This window comes from Globicephala melas, chromosome 7, assembly GCF_963455315.2.
Source record: "Globicephala melas chromosome 7, mGloMel1.2, whole genome shotgun sequence".
Taxonomy (NCBI): Eukaryota; Metazoa; Chordata; class Mammalia; order Artiodactyla; family Delphinidae; genus Globicephala; species Globicephala melas.
In genome coordinates, this window is record NC_083320.1 from 6,705,492 (window position 1) to 6,727,218 (window position 21,727).

At 44.1% G+C, this 21,727-nt stretch overlaps 1 protein-coding gene across 6 annotated transcripts in view; it reads right to left on the reverse strand.

Annotated features, from left to right (window-relative positions):
• DGKD (diacylglycerol kinase delta) overlaps positions 1 to 21,727 on the reverse strand; it is a 110,059-nt gene that overhangs the window by 63,071 nt on the left and 25,261 nt on the right. For all 6 annotated transcript variants that reach the window (XM_030869258.2, XM_060301723.1, XM_060301722.1 and 3 more), the window contains exons 2-3: positions 16,765 to 16,875; positions 15,142 to 15,222 (exon numbers count right to left, since the gene is read on the reverse strand). In XM_030869258.2, coding sequence (XP_030725118.1) covers positions 15,142 to 15,222; positions 16,765 to 16,875 — 192 coding nt within the window. The remainder of the gene's footprint in view (positions 1 to 15,141; positions 15,223 to 16,764; positions 16,876 to 21,727) is intronic.

A 21,727-nucleotide genomic window follows, 5' to 3' on the forward strand; every position in this document is an offset into this window, starting at 1 on the left:
CACTGCCCTTCTCCAGGCTGCACTGCCTGCAGAGCAGATGTTCCAACTTTCTGCTCACGTTTCTTCCTCCACCAGCTCGGTCACTGACACCAGGGTCTCTTGAGCTGTCTGTCCACTTCCTCATCATGAAACCCAGCCCAGCCTCCTCCTTTCCTTTACTACAGGTACATGACACACTCACCAGAGATTCTGGGGGTATAGGATACGTTAAAGTTCCAGTTGTGACCCATCTAAAATAATGTGAAGTAAGCAGAAGCTGAAATTCAGAAGTCCTCATGCTCAGAAATGAAGCTGTAAACCAGAACCAAACCAGAATCACACAGAGCTGAAGGAAGTTTTATCTTCTCAACCTCAAGTCAGGCGACAGAGGTGAGAAAGGCCCCACGACCGAGCAAAGGCCACCCTCAGGAAAACCTGCAGCCTCTCCTGAGCAAAGGAACCCAGCACGGGAGCTACTCTGCAGGGAGAGACCACACTCATTTTCCCAAATGTCCCTCCTGTGATCTAAGACGCTTGTGCTAGCATTATCTGCAACAGGAAAACTGAAAACATTCTAAGTCCCTAATACTGCAGGAGTAAATGAAGTTTAACTGATCAGCTATGACTCATCTACATGATGAAATACCCACAACTAGAGAGGTGGTCATTATAGAGGCTCACAATGTGGGAACATTTATACGATGAAATAATAAATAAAGCCAAGATATAAAACTATACATATGTTGATGTATATAAAACATATGCAAAACTTAATGTCTGCCTATGAAAAAGTCTTAAGGGAACATGAAAAAAGAAAACAGCTGCTGAGCTACTGCAGGATCTTCATTTTTTCCACTTTAAATTTCCTTTAAAATCATTATCACAATTCAAACACTTTAAGAACTACGTTAATAAGCTGTCTGCACACTGTTGGTCTGTTGGTCTGTCAGTGACTGGGAGCTCCTAGGTGCTATTCCTGGAACGCATCTGACGTGCGGGCTCACCCATGCCATCTCTGTAAGAGGCCTGTCCCCCAGGTCCCGCTCACACATCCCCTTCTCAGCAGAAGTTTCCACTCCCCGGGCCGACTGAGACACTTCTTTCTCCTCTCTCTCACGGCCTTTTGCACCTTCCTCTGCATTACACCTGTCACAGGGTCCAATCATGATTTCTGTTCACGTCTAACAGCCCGTAAGAAGTCTCTAGGTACAGGGAACGCATCTTCCACCTCCGTCCACCCCCAGACACCTCACGGAGCTTGCCACAGCAGGGACTTCTTTCCCTTTGAAAGAAGGGAAGATGAGTCTTTCTAAAACATGCATCTTTTCCAACTGATCTCTACATGATTTCAGAAATAAGGTTGCCAGGGTAAAGTCTTACTTGTCAAATTATTCCTATATTCTCCAGCGGTAAGCAAGAAGCTTTCAAGCTGTCAAACCTGGAAATGCACACAGAGCAAAGGTGCCAGCCCCTGCCGAAGCTACTCACCAGAATCCAGAAGCACACAGCTCCAGGGAGCTCCTAGGTCCTGCTCACTCCCAGTAACAAAAAGGGGCCCGGCCCACAGGACCACCTACAATAATGGACGTCTGTTCCACTGGGCTTCACAAAGGAGCAACAATTCTCTGAACAGCAAGTGGCAGCAGAACCGACTTCCTGGCTCCCGCTCGCTCGCACAGCTGGCACGTGCCCTGCGCTGGGACGGCAAGCTGTGAAAGAGAACCCCTGACCTCAAATCAAGACACAGAAGGTGAGACCACGTGCCCAGATTACTAAGGAGGCTGCACTCAGCACTGCAGAAGTGTGGGTCCCAAATGTGGCTGCACCTCGAAATCGAGGAGAGCTTTGAAAAATCACCCATTTGTAAATCAGCAGCAGAATCTCTGGGGATGGTGCCAGGAACCCTTTTTTTAAGTTCTAAAGGGTGATCAGGCATAGCCAAGGCTGGGAGCCACCGCCCTGAGGGAGAAGGCAGCAGAGGGTTCGTTCCCTTCTGACCACAGCATAAATAGGAAGGTCTTAGGGAACAGGGTGTTTTCACCCTACCTTTGAGGAACGGACCAGGTTGACAGGGAGAGTTTGTGGAGAGGGCCTCAGACCGAGGGGCCCCGCAGAGACCACGGCCAGCAGGCGACCGTGCACAGGGCATTTGTTCCCTGCAAAAAGAGCAGGCTGGACTGGAGCAGGTCCGTGTCGGGGAGAGGCTGGGAGGGTCAGAGAGCGCCAGATCCCCTGGATGGCATTAGATAAGAAACGAGGAGGCACTCGAGGACTTACAGTACTTTTAAAAATGGGCAGAAGATGCCTCTTTTTAATGGTTTTATATTCAGGTATATTCCAGTAAAACTCGTCTTTCCTCTTCAAGGTCCAACTCCACTGCAGCTGCTCCTATGGCCCGGGTAGGAGTGAACAGACTGCTCCAGGCCAGTGAAATCTGGAGTGATCGCAGGACGATCCATTTAAGAAACACAAGTATACCAAACCAAAGAAAACTTTCTAATTAAGACCAATGACACAGTAAATTAATTTGGTCCATTGCTTTCCATCATTAACTCATCGAATACTCACTTGTTATAGTAAGTGCCTATAATCGTATTGTCATTAATAGCAACCACTTTCATCACGCCTACATTACATTAATTCATTTAACCCTTCCAACAGCCCACAAGCAGGTACTATTATTATCCCTACTCCTCAGACGAGGAAACTGAGGCTCAGAGCCGTGTGATTTGCCCAAGGTCACTCAGCCGGTGAGAGGCCAAGCTGAGACTCACGCCCTGGCTTCCCAGTCCTTGCCTGTGCACCGTGCTTCTGTGCAAGGCCCTGTGCGGGCACTTTCAGAGATAAAGAAAGAACCATAACCCAGCCCTGCTGTCTAGGCTCTTACACCTGAGTGAGGAAACACAGATCCTGACAGATTCAAAGACAGAGTCCCTGACTCCTCTGGGAAACCCGAAATTTGGAAATTCCACATAGCACGTAACTTCCCCCATAAATGAAGCAAAATGTAACTGACCATGTCACAGCAAACACACAGGTGGAACCCTCAGGCTCCTTGCTTCCTTCTCCACAGCGCTGGGCCTGGCTCTCCCCTGAGGGCAGCCTCCGTCCCTGCCCAACTCTGACCGTGTGGGGGCCCAGAGCCCCACCCAGGGGGGTCATGAGCTCCCACCAGCCCCAGGATTCAGAGGTGTTGCCTCGGCCAAACCAGCGAGCCGCGCGTGGTGCTGGTGTGGCCGCAGGTGCCCGGGGCGTCCCTGACTGAGGTGAGGGGCTTGGGGAAACATACTATCCTCTCCGAGAGGCAACGCAGGCTGGGAGTCTGTGAGCCCGGCATGCTCCAGGCTCCTTGCCCTCGCGGGGACACGGCCAGGGCTCGGCGCTCAACCTGTTCCCCAGCGTCCATCAGGAACACACGTGTCCACCTCAGATGACGCATCCCTTTATCCTACTCGTTGTGAATATCTTCACTAAATTGAATTTGGCTCTGATTCTGCCTCCCTCAAAAGGGACAGAGCCTCTGACACCAGCCACCATGAAGTCAGTGTCTGGGGTGAAATTTCTAAAAATGGAAGCGGCCAGCAACACACCCAGGTAAAGGGAGAAAGTACAGAGCTGCCAGAGGCTTGCCCTGTGCAATGTAACCGTGATATGTGCAGAGCTGCTTTCTAGGAAGCGTCTAGAAGCATCTCTCATTGATTGCTCAATACCCGTTTTTCTTCAGTGCTGTTCCTGAATCACGCAGAACAAAGAGCAGCGCTGCTAACAAAGAGAACAGTGTTTAACCAAACTGCCTGCAAGGCCCTGTCCCCGCTCCACCTCCCTCACCTGCCACAGAAAAGGCCACCTGTCCAACCTCCTCACACCCATTCTGGCCACCTCTTCCCTGCAGATCTATTCTCCAGCAGCTGCCATAATAAAAACCCACAGGCTTTAAAAAACTTCCCAATACATATGGCAAAAAGGTCCAAACTCCCCACAGCCTGTAAAGCACTTCCCCTCTGCCCTCTGCCCATCTCGCCACCCTAACACATGCTCCACTCCCTCTGACAGGAACCACTTCAACCCCAGACACCTGGTATTGCTGGCCACAGCCCCCCTCAGCCTCAGGTCTCTGCACGTCTCTCCCGGCCGCGTCGCAGCCACGGGAAGGCCTGCCCTGACACCCGCTCGCCGCTACAGCCAAGCTACTTCCTTCTTGGCCTGCTGCTCCTAACTGCTCAGTACCTGCCACTCACACAGGACTGTTCACTACATGAAGGGAGCTCTTTTACTGCTATCCAGCACCTGTCCACTGAAAGTGCTCTACTGAGTGAAATCAGTGAGAGGAACAGGGCCAAAATCATCCTGGAACTAGTGATCAAGTCACTCTTCAACATATAATTATGAGCACCTACTGTGTGCTGGCACTTGGGTAAAGCAGTGAGCAAAACAGACAAAAATCCTTGCTCTCACGCAGCATGTTACAGCATTTAACAAAGTAAACAAAACTGCATGGACTCGGAGCAGCGACCCTCAAGGGAGGGATGTGGGGGGGGGGTGTATGAGAACAGAGCTCTGCTGTGCCCCACTGCTTTCATTTGTTTTTGCTGCGTTCTGAAACTTCAAATAACTTTAAAGGAGTGTGATGACATTTCATCAAATATTTATCAAAATAGAATACAGGTTTAAAATGATGGAACACTGACTTGAAGAAATAAGTAAACGAAAGCACTCAACTCTAATGGCCCTACAATTCCTGGGCTGCTGTGGGAAGATTATAAAAGAATAGCTATAGCTCTAGGCTATAGCTCTAGGCTGCTGTAGGAAGGTTATAAAAGAAGCCATCATAGGACTTGAATACAACTAAAATCACTAAAGAAAGCTCAAAGATGACTAGAACAGGGAGGGGGAATGTCCAAAGTCAGTGAAGACATTTGGATACCCAAGAGGAAATGCACGTGCTCAAAGGACAATCTTTCCCTAAGGCAGGAAAATGACAATGTTAAACAGAAAACATTTAAAAAATATTTTCTCTATCAAACGAGAATAAGCCACGATAAAAACAAAGTAAATTAATTGGTAGAAGCAATACTTGAAGAGATAATAACCAAGACTTTCCCCAAACTGACAACAGAAGGGACATATAGCTGCAGATTTCAGAAGTGTTAGGAACACTAAGCAAGATGAACACAAAGAACCATGACTGGAAAAATCACAGTAAAACAGCACAATGCCAAAGGAAAAGAAAAATCTTAAAAGTAGTCAGACGGGGTGGGGGCGGGGGGGGGGGGCAAGGTATATTATCATCCAAGGAACAACAATAGGACTGACAAGTTACTTTTAACAAAAATAATGGAAGCTACAATACAATGGAATGACATTTTTAGATTGCTGAAAGAAAATGACTGCCATGCTAGAACTGTATAACAAGCAAGAATAACCTTCAAAAAGATGAAATAAAACAAAAGTAGAGGGCTTCCCTGGTGGCGCAGTGGTTGAGAGTCCGCCTGCCGATGCAGGAGACACGGGTTCGTGCCCCGGTCCGGAAAGATCCCACATGCCACGGAGCGGCTGGGCCCGTGAGCCATGGCCGCTGAGCCTGCGCGACCGGAGCCTGTGCTCCGCAAGAGGAGAGGCCACAACAGTGAGAGGCCTGTGTACCGCAAAAAATAAATAAATAAAAATAAAACAAAAGTAGAAACCAACACTAAAGAAATTAAAGAGAATTTTTCACAGAAAGAATATTACCCCATAGATCACAGAAATACAGAAAGAAATGAAGGGCAACAGAAAAGGCAAATATTCACTAGAAATCTAAATGACTGTCAACTGTATAATAATGTCTTATGAGGTTTCAAATATATGTAAAATTAAAGTAAATAACAAACCAGCACAAAGGCAAGAGGTGACTACAGAGAGGTTTCCTTTTTTTTTTTTTAATTTATTTATTTTATTTATTTATTTTTGGCTGTGTTGGGTCTTCGTTGCTACGTGCGGGCTTTCTCTAGTTGCAGTGAGCAGGGTCTACTCTTCGTTGTGGGGCGCGGGCTTCTCATTGCAGTGGCTCCTCTTGTTGCGGAGCACGGGCTTCAGTAGTTGTGGCACACAGGCTCAGTAGTTGTGGCTCGCGGACTCTAGAGTGCAGGCTCAGTAGCTGTGGCGCACAGACTTAGTTGCTCCACGGCATGTGGGATCTTCCCAGACCAGGGACTGAATGAACCCGTGTCCCCTGCATTGGCAGGCGGATTCTTAACCACTGCGCCACTAGGGAAGTCCTGAGAGGTTTCCTTCTTAAGTACCAGAAATTAATTGAAATTTCAATTATAATTTCAATAGCAATGAAGAGCATAGAGAGTTTAAATGCTCTAAGATCCCTGTAGTACTAATCTGTAGTAGAAGTTAATAAGTCAAGGATATATTTTGCAATCTATAAAATATCCACTAAAATAATGTATATGAAACAAGCTAAAAGAGAGGAGAAAATGAAATAATTCATCTATTTTAAAAAGAAAGATGTGAAAAAATATAAAATGTGAGACTAAGAGAAAACAAGTAATAATGTATTGGATTTGTACCCAAATACAAGAGAATCTAAAACTAAGTACAGATTAAACATAATCTAGTTAAAGGCACCATCCAATTAAACAGTCCAATAGACAGTTTAAAAAAACCACACAACTTTATGCTGCTTACAAGAGACACATCTTAAATATAAACAAAAAGGTTTAAGGTAAAAGGATGGAAAATTATATACCACTACTTACAATACAATTACTAACCAAAATAAAGCTACTGTAGCTAGAGTAACATCAAAGTAAACTTTAAGGCAAAAAACATTAAGAGAAATAAAAGGTTATTTCATAATAAAAGGGTCAATCTAGTAAGAATATAAAATAATTCTAAATCTGTATGCATTTAATAATAAGCCTTCAAATATATAAAGCAAAAATTAACAGAATGAAAACAAAAAACAGGTAAGTCCACAATCACAGTAGGAGACTTTAATAAATCTCACTCAATAACTAATAGGACAAACAGAAAAACTAGTCAGAAGGTTATAAAAGATTTGAGAAAAATGATTAAACTTTTGTCCTAATCAACTTACAAGAACTAATGAATCCAAGTTCTGTTCAAATGCACATGGAACATTTATGAAAAGTGACCACTTACTGGGTCATAAAGTCTCAACAACTTTAAAGGACTGAAATCATTCCGAGTATGTTCTCTGATCACAGTAAAGACTAGAAAAATCGGACTTCCCTGGCAGCACAGTGGTTAAGAATCCGCCTGCCAATGCAGGGGACGCGGGTTCGAGCCCTGGTCCGGGAAGTTCCCACGTGCCGCGGAACAACTAAGCCCATGTGCCACAACTACTGAGCCTGCGCTCTAGAGCCCGTGAGCCACAACTACTGAGCCCGCATGCCACAACTACTGAGCCCACGTGCCACAACTACTGAAGCCCGCATGCCTAGAGCCCGTGCTCCGTAACAAGAGAAACCACCGCTGTGAGAAGCCCACACACTGCAACAAAGGGTAGTGCTCGCCACAACTAGAGAAAAGCCCACGTGCAACGAAGACCCAATGCAGCAAAAAAAAAAAAAAAAGACTAGAAAAATCACCCAAATGCCATGAAATTAGGAAACACACAGATCAGAAAACAGACACAAAAGAATATACACAGAAGAATATGAGCTCATTTACATCAAATATCTAAAACAGCCAACACGAATCTACAGTATTAGAAGTTAGGGTGGTGGTTACATGTGGCCGGGGGTCGGAGAGGGGGAACAACTGGGCAATACCGCAAGGGGAGCGTCCCAGGGCCTAGACATGTTCTACAGCTTGATCTGGGTGACGGTTACACATCAAGCTCTGTACATACATCTGTGCACTTTTCAGTTTGGAAGTCATAGTTCGATTTTTTTAATTATTTAGAATATAAAAACTTTCAGTAAAGCAGAAATGCTGCTTTGCTTTGACAAACTCCTTTGAAGAGTCATGGTAGTTAAAATATACGTTCAGAACAAATCTGTAAATTTTTTGATAAGGCTGAAAATAATTTTTAAATTATCCCATGAAAAGAAATATAAGGGGAAAATGAGAAGTATTTTAACCTGAAAATTTTGGCCTATTATTAGTGTATGAAATCTAGTTTTTTAAAAAAAAAAACAAAAAAAAAGGATCACTGAAACAAGCATAGCCAATGGGGGCAAACTTACGTAGATAAATAGAATAAGAGAAAGGAGTAATTTTGAACCCCCAAAATACAGAGCTGACTATGCAAAAGCACATGAAAAATCAATTCATAAAGAAATTAATACAAATGGCCAACAGACTGTGAGAAATGTTTGACATCACTTTGATAATCAACGAAATAAAACAAATTACCATTTTTATCAAAGCGGCAAAGATGTTCTAAAATTTTAACACATGGTATTTGTAAAAGGATAGAAAAAAACCACTTCATCAAGTCCTACTCATAAAAGTTCTAAAGGTAAGTTGGCAATAATATACCAAAAGCCTTCTAGTTTTCATAGATTAATATAAACATGTTTAATTATCAAAAACCTATTTCATGTTATTTCAGAGGCTGGGACACGAAGCTGGCAAATCCCCTTTTCCTCTTCATGCGCTGTTATGCTCTTTGACCTTGTAGACCCCACTTGAAGGTAAGAATGCAGAGGACTCTGTCTGCTCTACTCCCCATCTTCTGAAAGCTCCCACGGCCAAAGCTCCACCTCATCTAAAGGCACATCTGTGTCTTTAGCTGCATCCCACCTTCACTTTGTTCTTAAAGAACAGAAAACAAGCAGACCCGTCTCCAGTTACATAAGCCTCCTTCGTACCATTTCTTCCATCAAACCTGTATAAAAATCTCTCCTCTCCCCCAAATATTTCCTCCCATCTCCCTTGGAAGTCTCTTGTCCCTCAGATCCTTATTTCTTTATCATACAGTTCTTTGGCCATTTTAGGGAGAAATTAAAATGGAGTCTTTTCTAATGTGGAGCAAATTTACTCATTCTTTTCCAGTTACAAAAGGTTCCCATCTGTTGGCTGATTCATGATAACAGCAACTTTCACTGCCTTGTTCTTTGTATCAGGCATGCAATTTTAATAGAAGTTGTGGAATTTGGAAATTACTACCGGAATAGCTGGAAAACCAAATGAGATATCCCAGGAAATGTAGTAGTTTCTGGGCAAATGCATTCATTCATTCTGCACTCACTTCCCTGGACACATGGGCCAGGCACTGGCAAAGTCCAAGGCCAGGCCCTGCCTCCTAGGACCTGCATGCAGATTCCTGCAGTTTGCTCTATGGGAAGTGACAGGTTCAGAGTTCAGACAGTAAATACTGCAGGGCGTTAGAAATGGGAGAGTCCAAAACCTACGGACCCTCTGTGGAAGCATGCCTCAGGGAAGTGGGCACCGGTCAACTGGCTCCAAACACTCCCCATGTATCCCCAAATTCCAGGCGCCATCACGGATTGCTCAGAAATGGTCTCCTTATCTTGGGATATTTCTGGGGAACCTCATTATTAATCTTTCTCTTGTCCTTTCAGCACATCCTCAGAGGAAAAACCAGTTTTTACAGCACTAACAAAATCTAAAATAAATGTGAAAGAATCAGTGCCTCTGCCCCAAGAGCTGGGAAACCATCCATGACCGCCCCACAGGAACTGGCTCGACATCTGGAAGTCAACTATTTGGCACACATTTTCCCATAGAGACAGTATATAAATCAGGGTTCATTCTCAAATCAGACTGACAAAGCTCCATAATAACTCATGTAGTACCAAAGCACAGTGGCATACTATTTTTTATGGAGACATAATTCCCATACAATTCATCCTTTTACAGTATACAATTCAGTGGTTTTTAGCATATTCATAAAGTTGTGCAACCATCACCACTATCTAATGTTAGAACATTCTGCCACAAACCCCCAACTAAAATCCGGTACCCATTAGCACTCCTCCTTCCCACAGCCTCTGGCAACCACTAATCTACTGTCTCTACAGATTTGACTATTGTGCATTTCATATAAATGCGATCATAAAATATGTGGTCTTTTGTGTCTGGCTTTCATTCAGCATGTTTTCAAGGCCCATCCAAGTTGTAACACGTATCAGTACCTCATTTATTTTTCAAAAGCCTTTTAAAAGTTCACACTTTCTACCTCAAAAGGGATTCCATTTCTAAGAACTTAGGCTATGGAAATAATCAGAAATATACAAAAGTATCTGTGTGCAAGTGTACAGCACAGTGTTATTTTATACAAAAAAATGGACAACCTGACAATTTTGGCCTATTATTAGTGTATGAAATCTAGTTTTTTAAAAAAAAAACAAAAAAAAGGATCACTGAAACAAGCATAGCCAATGGGGGCAAACTTACGTAGATAAATAGAATAAGAGAAAGGAGTAATTTTGAACCCCCAAAATACAGAGCTGACTATGCAAAAGCACATGAAAAATCAATTCATAAAGAAATTAATACAAATGGCCAACAGACTGTGAGAAATGTTTGACATCACTTTGATAATCAACGAAATAAAACAAATTACCATTTTTATCAAAGCGGTAAAGATGTTCTAAAATTTTAACACATGGTATTTGTAAAAGGATAGAAAAAAACCACTTCATCAAGTCCTACTCATAAAAGTTCTAAAGGCAAGTTGGCAATAATATACCAAAAGCCTTCTAGTTTTCATAGATTAATATAAACATGTTTAATTATCAAAAACTGGTTAAATGTATAAATTTATATGATGGAATACTATGCAACACGAATAAACAAGATTTTGAAGGATATTATAAGAAAAAAGCTCATTGTTAACTGAAGAAAGAGGTTAAAAACTATACGTTATAAAACACATTTGGTGGGAACGACATAAATCAATATATATTATTAGGTATCTTTGGGTAGTAGGAATGTGGATGGTTTTAAATTTCCTATTTTATCTATACGCTTTAAAATTTTCTTTAATAACTTTATCAGAAATGTAATTTATCTTGACTAACATTTTTCTACTGCGAGAAAAAACAACTTTTGGAATGTTGGAATGTGAACAGAAATGCACTCAGTTAAATTCTGAGTCCCTAATGTCTTTTAATTATTTATATATATGAAAATAAAAATGAACTAATCAATAAGTTGTTTTAAAAAGTTATGAAAAGCAGACAGAAGACAATAAATACAAATGCATAAGGTGAATTAGGTAATAGAAAAATGGAATTGTTCAATAATCTAAGAACTGGATCTCTTAAAAGACAAAAATGATAGAGTTTAAGAAATATGACAAGGCAGTCTCCCAAGGCAATAGAAATAAAAGCAAAAATAAACAAATGGGACGTAATCAAACTTATAAGCTTTTTCACAGCAAAGGAAACCATAAGCAAAATGAGAAGACAACCTACTGACTGGAAGAAAATATTTGCAAATGATACAACTGATAAGGGCTTAATTTCCAAAATATACAAACAGCTCATACAACTCAATAACAAAAAAACAAGCAACCCAATCGAAAAATGGGCAGAAGACCTAAACAGACATTTCTCCAAAGAAGACATACAGGTGGCCAATAGGCACATGAAAAGATGCTCAACACCACTAATTACTAGAGAAATGCAAATCAAAACCACAATGAGGTACCACCACACACCGCTCAGAATGGCCATCATTAAAAAGTCTACAAATAACAAATGCTGGAGAGGGTGTGAAGAAAAGGGAACCCTCCTACACTGTTGGTGGGAATATAAATTGGTGCAGCCACTACGGAAAACAGTATAGAGGTTCCTCAAAAAACTAAAAATAGAGTTGCCATATAATCCATCAACCCCGGTAAAACTATAATTTGAAAGATACATGCACCCCTGTGTTCACAGCAGCATTGTTTACAATAGCCAAGACATGGAAACAACCTAAATGTCCATCAACAGATGAATGGATAAAGAAGATGTGATATGTATATACAATGGAATATTAACCAGCCATAAAAAAGAATGAAATAATGCCATTTGCGGCAACATGGATGGACCGAGAGATTATTGTACTAAGTCAGAAAGAGAAAGACAAATACAAGACGACATCACTTATATGTGGAATCTAAAACACGACACAAATGAACATATCTATGAAACAGAAACAGACTCACAGATACAGAACAGACTTGTGGTTGCCAAGGGGAGAGTAGGTAGGGGAGGGATGGAGGGTTAGGGTTGGGAGTTTGGGATTAGCAGATGCAAACTATTATATATAGAATGAATAAACAACAGGGCCCTATTGTATAGGAACAAGGAACTATATGCAATATCCTGTGATAAACCACAATGTAAAAGAATATGAAAGAAGAATATATATATGTGTAACAATCACTTTGCTATACAGAAGAAATTAACACAACATTGTAAATCAACTATACTTCAATAAAATTTTTAAAAAGAGAGAAATATGACAAGAAAAACAAAAGCTAAACAAGTAAAATTAGGTATGTGAAAGGGGATCTAACCAGAGACATTTATGTTTAAAGTGCAGGACTTCCCCGGTGGTCCAGTGGTTAAGACTGCGTGCTTCCAATGCAGGGGGCGTGGGTTCAATCCCTGGTCGGGGAACTAGGATCCCGCATGCCACACGGCATGGCCAAAAATAAATAAATAAAAATAAAGTGCAAACAATAAATGTTACTAAATTTGAAGGTGTGGAATAAATGGGAAAGTAAATACAAAAATGGACTCAAGAAGTAAAAAAGTTCCTATGATCAAAAAGCAAAAACAAACCTTTTAGGGACTGCCCTGGTGGTCCAGTGGTTAAGAATCTGCCTTCCAATGCAGGGGGCGTGGGTTCGATCCCTGGTCAGGGAAGTAAGATTCCATATGCTGCGGGGCAACTAAGCCCACACGCCACATCTAGAGAGGATGCCTGCGTGCTGCAAGGAAGAGCCCGCGCTCCAAAACAAAAGATCCCACGTGCCACAACTAAGACCAGACGCAGCCATAAATAAATAAATATTTTTTTAAAATTGAAATAAACCTTTTAGGTTTATTCAGAGCCTTATTACCTCCCTGAAAAGTAAATTCTCTCAAATTTTCAAGAAATAATCAACTCTAAAGCTATAAAAATGTTCCAGAGCACAAAAAATCATGGACAGTTACTAAATGGATTTTATGGAGCTAGTTTAACTCCGAAATCAAAACACAACAAAGGCTACCTCCTACCCAAAGAAAAGCACACACATGCTTTCAGAAAATTCTAAATCCAAAATTAGGGTATAACATTCAACATTACCAGGAACAATTTATTATTATGAAATGTACAAATACCTAAAACCAAACTGATCATCTAAATTAATGTTCAAAACAATCCAGTGAAATTCAACACCTACTCCTATGAAACACTCTAGAAGCCATAAATCAAAGAATAATCCACTTCCATAGTTGTCTCCCCAGCCAGTAAGTAAATGATAAAACTAATGCAGAAAAAGTAAAAACAGTCCAAATAAAACGAGGAATAAAATAAAAGAGGCCGTCAGGGAAGTCTGACTAATTCGATAAGCCACAAAGTAAAACCAAGAGCAGTTAATTACACCAAAACAAAATAAGTAGAAGTTTAAATGAAGGAAGGAAAATCCCATTTGGAGCAGCAACATAATCGATCCATAAATAAACAAGTTAAAAAAAACCTGAAAGTAGCTAAAACTAATACTAACCCAAAATGTTTAGATCCTAAACATGAAGAGGGCTTCCCTGGTGGCGCAGTGGTTGAGAGTCCGCCTGCCGATGCAGGGGACACGGGTTCGTGCCCCGGTCCGGGAGGATCCCACGTGCCGCAGAGCGGCTAGGCCCGTGAGCCATGGCCGCTGAGCCTGCGCGTCCGGAGCCTGTGCTCCACAACGGGAGAGGCCACAACAGTGAGAGGCCCGCGTACCGCAAAAAAAAAAAAAAAAAAATGAAGAAAATTACCCACCTTGACTGAGTTATAAAAGAATTGAAAAAAGGTAGGGAACATACTGTATTTCTAGATAAGCTCACTTAATAACACAATGAAAAATATTTTAAAATATTCCATTCCTGCTATTAGAGTCATACCTTACACATCAGGTTCTAAAGTCAGCCCCCGAAGCCAAAACTGTAAAGTCATACAAGAAATGCTGTACAGCTATTAAAAAATGTGATGAACACTTAGATCAATCAACATGGGGAAATGTCCACCATAAACTGTCAAGAGAAAAAAATAAAACTAAACATGTAAAACAAAAGGATCACTACGATCTCATGTTATATGTGGGTAAAGAGGGTAAAGACATAGATATTTAGACATAAAGATAATCACTCTAAAGTGAGCAGCTGGCTACCTCTGGGTACTGAGGTCACACGATTTTATGCATTTAGAACTTTTGCAGAAAGTACAACATAATTTCTATAAATGTGGTGGGGGGAGGAGTTTTAAAAAGAAAAATATCAACATTCTATGTTTTGAGGTGGCTGAATGATGGCTGCTTTTTTAACATATAAATTTATTTATTTATTTAATTTATTTAGTTTTGGCGGCGTCGCGTCTTCGTTGCTGCGCAGGCTTTCTCTAGTTGCGGTGAGCGGGGGCTACTCTTCGTTGCAGTGTGCGGGCTTCTCACTGCGGTGGCTTCTCTTGTTGCAGAGCATGGGCTCTAAACACGCAGGCCTCAGCAGTTGTGGCTCGCGGGCTCTAGAGCGCAGGCTCAGTAGTTGTGTTGCACAAGCTTAGTTGCTCCACGGCATGTGGGATCCTCCCGGACCAGGGATCAAACCCGTGTCCCCTGCATTGGCAGGCGGATTCCCAACCACTGCGCCACCAGAGAAGTCCCTTGATGGCTGTTTTTTAATTGCTTCAACATTTTCTGTATTTTCCAAATTTTCTATAACAATCATGAAAAACAAACCTCTGTGCAAAATTGTAAATGTAAACTACAACATGTTTTAAAAATTCCTTTGGTCCCTCTTGTTCTTTTGTGCTTAATGTGCAAAATTCTCAGTTATTCTCCAACCATAGCATTATTTTGAACCTTAAATTCAAAATTTACCACGAATTGTTCCAATCAGAGAGCAAAGGATGAAAAATCTGAACTGCTCACACACATTTGTTCAAATTAAACAGGAAAACCAAATGTGGTGAAGAATCAAGAAAAGTGTGCGTCCAAAGACTTACCGTAAAGCTGTTGTTGACATTTTTAGTGCTGGATTCAGCCACACTGGCGTCTGTCAGGTCCACCTCATCAAATATGATCGACTGGAAAGACACAGGGACTGCAGTCAGTGGGGGTAAGGTGCCTCGACCCCAGGCAAGCACTTGAGAACTAAATGAACGCTGAGTGAGTTCACCCTACCTGCTTCTGACAAAGCACCGAGCTCACAGGTATAGCTCAAGACTTTTTTTTAGTCCAGGGAGTTCCCCAGTGATTGCATTAATGGAACCAAAAATATATCCTCACACGAGTCCACCTGAGAGGGCAGGTTCCCGACTGAAGGTCCTCTGTCCTTCCGACTTTAGTTTCTCCACCTCGCACATTTGGGGGGAGAGGTCCCGGCTAAAATAAACAATTCTAGGGGAAGAGAGACTGACCTAAATAGAAGGGACCCAGCCATGAAAGAAAACAAGGGAGCAGAGCAGAGTGAATCTAGTCCTGGAGAGAGAGACAGGCTCCAGAAGAAGGGCTGGGAACCAGGTCGGAGATGCCCTCCTCCCCATTTTCCTCTCCTCTCTCTCCCAAATCCCCCCGTTCATAGCCCTCACCTCCTGTTTACCTTTCCGTCCCCTCTAGGAGGAGGACTCCATCAGAAACCCCTGGAGGAAACGCTAATAAGCTAGAAAAGAGATTCAGTCTTTTAAGTAACTCCCCCACCCCTCCAACTAAAATAACTGTAAGGGTTTGTCTTTTTTTAATGAAGGATGTGGTCAGAACCCTATCTAAACAAGTTACTCTGTTCAATTTCAAATTTTAATGCACTAACTCACTAGGGATACATCTCAAAATGTAAATTATTCAGATTCCAGATTATTTTTAATGCCGAAATATTAGTATTGACTGCAACACTGATACAAAAAGACTGGTATTCAGAACACCAAAAACTAGGTTTGCAGATACGCTAGTGTTTGAAGTGTGTGACACCACAATCGTCTAAACTGGGCAGTGACTCAGGGACTCTCAGTGGCTCCTCCTCTGTCACTGGCATCTGCCTGGTGATTCTAGCTTTAAATCTTACACACATGGCACATGGGAAGAAGGATCATGGCTAGAAAGCCAGAGGCAATTTCTATTCACACACCAAAAAGCCCAACACACTTTAAAAATACTTTTAGTTAGATTCACAGGTACATACACTCAACTCCAAACTCATCAAGTTGTATACAGTAAGTATCTGTACAGCTTTTTGTAGGCCAATTATACCTTACTAAAGTGTTTTTAAGAAAAAGATACTTAGGCTGTAATAAGAGATTTTTAAGCCAGTTACCCCCGATTTCTCTGAAAAAAAAGATATCTAATGGTAATGTGGTTACTTCTGTGACCTTTTCTCCTTTCCCCATTGGTTACACATGACATTAAAGAAAATGAATTAAAAAATCAATTCATAAGAAATAAAAAATCAGTTCATAAGAAATAAAACATGCTTGAGACAAATAAAACCCAGCACCCTTGAGTATTACAAAACTTGCTCAAAATAACAGATCTAGAATCGAAGGTTTTTCCCAAGATGAGGACACAGAACCCAGTCTCTCCCTGCAGCTCCTCAGATAGTTTTCTCTCGTTAAGTTTCCTCCTCTGCATCTCACCTTGGCAGTTTTTGCATAGTACAGCGTTCGCCCTCGAAGCTTAAAGTATCTCCTTTTTGATCGTTGGAATGAATTGTTCTGTTTGGTCAGCATCCCCTCTTTGATGACGGTCTGAAAGCACAGAAACGGATTCATGAGCATGTTTTCGTGGTGCCATGCGCTTGTCCACTGACTCCAGTGCATTTGTGTCTCTAATGGGCTGATGGCCTAACAGAACTATTTCACACTCTCCCCAGACCCTGACCTATGGACAGGTTGAGCACACAGCCAGGGGAGGGTGACACAATTCTCCAGGGGGCGATGGTGTGCCAGAGTGGCGGGGGGAGGGGCATGGGAGTGTGTCAGAGGCCCAAGGTGTGCCCTGCATATGCCCCCGGGGCGGGGGGGGGGGGTTAGCAGAAGCGGGGCGCAGGACCACCATTAGTGGCCCCGGGCCAGTGCTCTCTCCAACTTCAGCATTTGGTATTTTTCAGCTATTCTTGGCCCCGTCTCCGTGTTCTCTGGCCTCCTGCCGTTTCTCAGGATCCTGTTGCCAAAACTGTCGATGTAGGTTGCTATGGGGTTCAGTGCAGTTCCAGGCCTGCCCCCTTGGGCCCTCACCCCTGTTCACAGGCTGGGCATGTGCATCTACCCACACTGTAACACAGAGAAGAGCCACTGCCAAAGTCACTAAAACTCCTCCACCCCCAAAATCTGACCAACCACCACCAAGCAGGAGTTCAAAGACAATCACGAGGTGAACAGCAGTCCACTCAGCTCAGCTCAATTAAAGCCAAGAATGGGGGCATGGCTTCTCCTGAGGCTGCTTCCCGGGCACTTACCAAACGGGAGGAGGGAGCCCTACACACCACTTACAAGTTAAAAGTTCAAGGACCTACCTGATCGTTAGATGCGTTGAACTACGCAGAGCCACTAACACAGTCAAAACTAATAAACAAGGTGCCCTGAAACAAGTGCCTGGCTTCCAGCATCTGCACACACCTCAACAAATGTCCATTCTACACGGAGGCCCACCATGCGATGGAGGCAGAATGTATAAAGTTCTGTTCAAGGACAAGAACATGGGTCCAGAGAAGCTTTTGTTTAATTACCCAATCCCCTACAGCTCTGCACTTTAGGTAACTTTTTAAGTAGCTGTACAAAGCACTTGGGCGTCTGTGGCCACTTAAGACGACATACGATGAAACAAGACACAGAAACCCTACGTCACCCCAATGTGTCAGAGGCAAGAGCAGAAGTCTGTGCTGCCTGGTCCCTCCGCAGGAGTGGAACCTGCGATGCACTGATACCCCCGTAGAAGAATGCTGAAGACAACCCCCTACACACACCACCAGCATCTGGCTGTGCACCAGGACCCCCCCGTGACAGCCCACGCTCCAGGTGTCCTGGGAGGCCGGCAGCACTGCTCCTCCCCTTATCCCTGCCACACAACGTCCTCTTGGAGCTTCCTGGGCACGGTGGGCTGCACATGCCAGCTTGCGATCCCATGCTGGGTCTGATGGAATTTGTGCAGTCAGGGCTGGCCCAGCAGCACAAAGAGCAACCATTTCCAATTCCCTAGAGAATCAACTCTGGCGGGGGGGGGGGGGGACGGACGGACGGACGGACTAGTGAGGAACCGCCCTACTCATTCTGTGGCATGCACCTTCACCTTTACTTCTGAGGAGGCCACCCACTGTTCTTCCAGGTAATTAAGGAGAGAGGAACACATCACCCAAGATCAAGGTAAGAGATATGTGCCGATCCAAGGCAGAGAGAAAGTCCCAACCTCTGGTCCCAGGAGCTCCTGCAATACAGAAGGACTGCTAGGTTGTTTCCTAAGATTCTTTTCAGACCCAAGTGCACATGGTGATGCTATTTCAATGTGCTCTTCAAAGACAGGACAGCTGACTGCCCAACGGAGCACACACAAGACGCCTGCTCAGCTCTCCAGGAGAGCCTTTCCTCTGGACCCCGCAGGACCCGCTCACAGACCAAGTCACCTCTCCTCACCCCCAAACGTCTTCCTTACCTCTGCAGAAGAAGTCATCACTTCCACCTCTTTCCCAAATGCAAATTAAAGGAAAATAGGAAAAAAAAGGCACCAAAACCAACAAGCCCAGACCCAGAAAAGTTATAAGAAGTTATCTTTAAAGGATAAATGCTAGAGTATTTTTCTTGCATCTCCCGCTACACATGTCACACATAAAAGAAAAGCAGAATTAAACCAAAATCCACTCTCTCACACACACACACACACACACACAAATCTTTCAGAGAGCGGATGAGAGCTGCGATCTTGGGCTACCCAAGGAGAGCTGCTGTTCTATTTATAGAACAACAGTGCTCAGAAAAAGACTCTGGTGGGTTTCAGCGGAAACGGCTGGGGAAAAGATAAAGACCAGTATTTCTTTGAAGCTTTCTCAGAAACTGCATTTCTTCTCCTATTCACTGCTAGTGGAAGACTATAGATATGCTGCAGAATATTTTTAACACTCAGTCAAAAGCAATGCACTAAAAGTGGTCAAGAAAAGAACACCCCTGACTAATCTGCTGTGCTTTGCATTTGGCAGCCTGTAAGCAGCACCCACAGGAAACTGCTCAGCTGGCAGGGCTCCTCCTCACGCCCACCGGAGCAGAGAACCAGAAGCCCAAACCCAGACCCAAGAGGGGCTGGTCGCTTATGCTGGTCAGCCAGGCTCTTAGAATCATTTTGTCAAGTTCTTTGCACAAACAACAGGGCCAACTCTGTCCTTCAAGCCATCCGGGGCACCTTCATTACCATCAGGGACAAAGGACAGATTTGCAACACACACAGGCACTGAGAATCCGAGCGGCAAGTAAGTGGGAAGTGGAGCATGTGGCCCCCCTCCAAACGGAGAGGATGCAAATCCCAAGCTGGGCTGCGGGATGGAAGACGGCAGGGTATTCAGCCTGAGCCAAAGCCGCCCACTGACTGACAGAGACACGCCCAAGCCACAGGTGAGGCGGCCCAGGCACCTGCCACAGGCGAAGCTCGCATCCTAGTCATCCTGCTCAGGAGCAAAGAACGGAGTAAGGCAGCTCCGGAAAGGCCCTTCCAAAGCCTGCAAACCAGTGGGCAGAGAAGCCGAGGTCAGGCCTGCCTTGGGGCCCTGTTCACCAGTCACGGGGGAGGATGACCCCTCTCTGCAAAGGCAGTGGGAGCTCCTGCTCTCACCCTCCCTTTGTGCCCTCCCCAGACAGGCAGCAGCAGTGGCTCAGAGGGCTCCAGGGACAGCTCAGACCAGAGGAGGACAGAGGACACAGGACGCCAGGGAGGGAACAATTCCCCCACAAGGGAAGGCTTCCCAGAACAGGTCTTAGAAGATGAGCAGGGGTCTGAGCAGGCCAGGCAGAGAGGTCCACAGCCTCCTACAGGCTGCAGGCAGAGCCCAAGAGGGCTGGGAAGGTGGGCAAAGGGCCCAGATCACTGACAGCCAGACCTCCCAGTCACAGGGCCCCCAAATCAGGGGGCGGTATCTCAGGATGTACATTTTACTTAAGAAAGATGATTTTGAAAAAAAAAAAAAAAAAGAAAGATGATTTTGGCCACAATGTGGAGAAGAGGGAGTGGGGATGAAATGAGGAGGCAGGCAGGACACTCCAGAAACTCTTATAAGACGGCAACCGACAGGAGCACCTGGGAGGATGAGGCACAGTCACAGGCATGAGAGCATTTGAAAGAAGACAAACCATAGACGGGGTGAAGGGGATGATCCCAAGGGGTCTCCTGGGGGAGGATGTGGCCTTCGTTTTAGACGTGCTGACTCAGGACGCCCGAGACGCCTGGGGGAGCTGAGTGGAGGGCCAGCAGCAGATAATGCGGTTGGGGCACAAGATAAAGTTTAAGGGGGAGACACCTCAATGAAGTCCCTTATGGGGAAGGAATGGAATGAGAAGAGGCTCAAGGAACTGGGAACCCCAGGACACGAACATCAGGTGCAGAGAGGAGGTGGGAGTCCAAAACGGAAGACAAGAAGGTAGTGGCACAAAACCAGGGGAGCAGATGAGAAAGCACCGAGAAGTCATCGTGGATGACATCTGCTAAGGGCTGAGGTCGAGTGCACGGGTGAGGTCATCAGTGGGGCCCAGGAGAAGCCAGACGAGAGGTCCGTGAGGAGTCACTGAGGACCCGCCGCCAGAGCAGACTCTCGACCTGACCCAGGGCAAAGCCAGATCAAAGGGCAATGAATGTGACCCGGATGGGAGGAGGAAGCAAAGATGGTAGGTTGTTTTTTTAATTTGCATGTTTCTTAACTTTTTATGAACTTGGAATTATACTGTACCTGAACTTCCTATTCCTTCTGTCCTAATGTGCTGTCAGCAGCCTTCCATATTAGTAAATACATTTTTGTCTGCTACAGAGTGTTTCACTGTAGTGATGTGCGTGTATCATTCAACACACTCCCACTGCTGGAACATTTAGAACGCTTCCTGCTCAATATTATCAACAATGCTTCAAAGATTAGTGCTATAATGGAATATCCCCACATGTCCTGAGCTACTCCTTAGAGCAAAGTACTAGAAGTAGAACTTGGGGATCCAAGCCCAGAAACAGATGCTCACAGGTTTGAAAGCGTGATGTGTGACAGCAGGCTGGGGGAGAGAGGGACTAGTCGGTGGAGCTGAGACATCAGGTCATCTAAGGGGAAAGGTGCATTGGTCCCGTACCCCACACACCACACAGGAATCACTTCCAGGTGGCCTACAGATTCAGTGCAAAAGGAGAAACTTTAAAAGCTTCAGTAGACAATATAGGATAATTTCTTTATGACCTTAGAACTGGAAAAAATTTCTTAAATAGGATTTTTAAAATACTAAACATAAACTATAAGATTGCTGAAACCAACTTAATTCCCACTGAGAAACTCTGGCCATCAGACACCTTATAAAGAAACAGAAGAGAGGGGCTTCCCTGGTGGCACTGTGGTTAAGAATCCACCTGCCAATGCAGGGGACACGG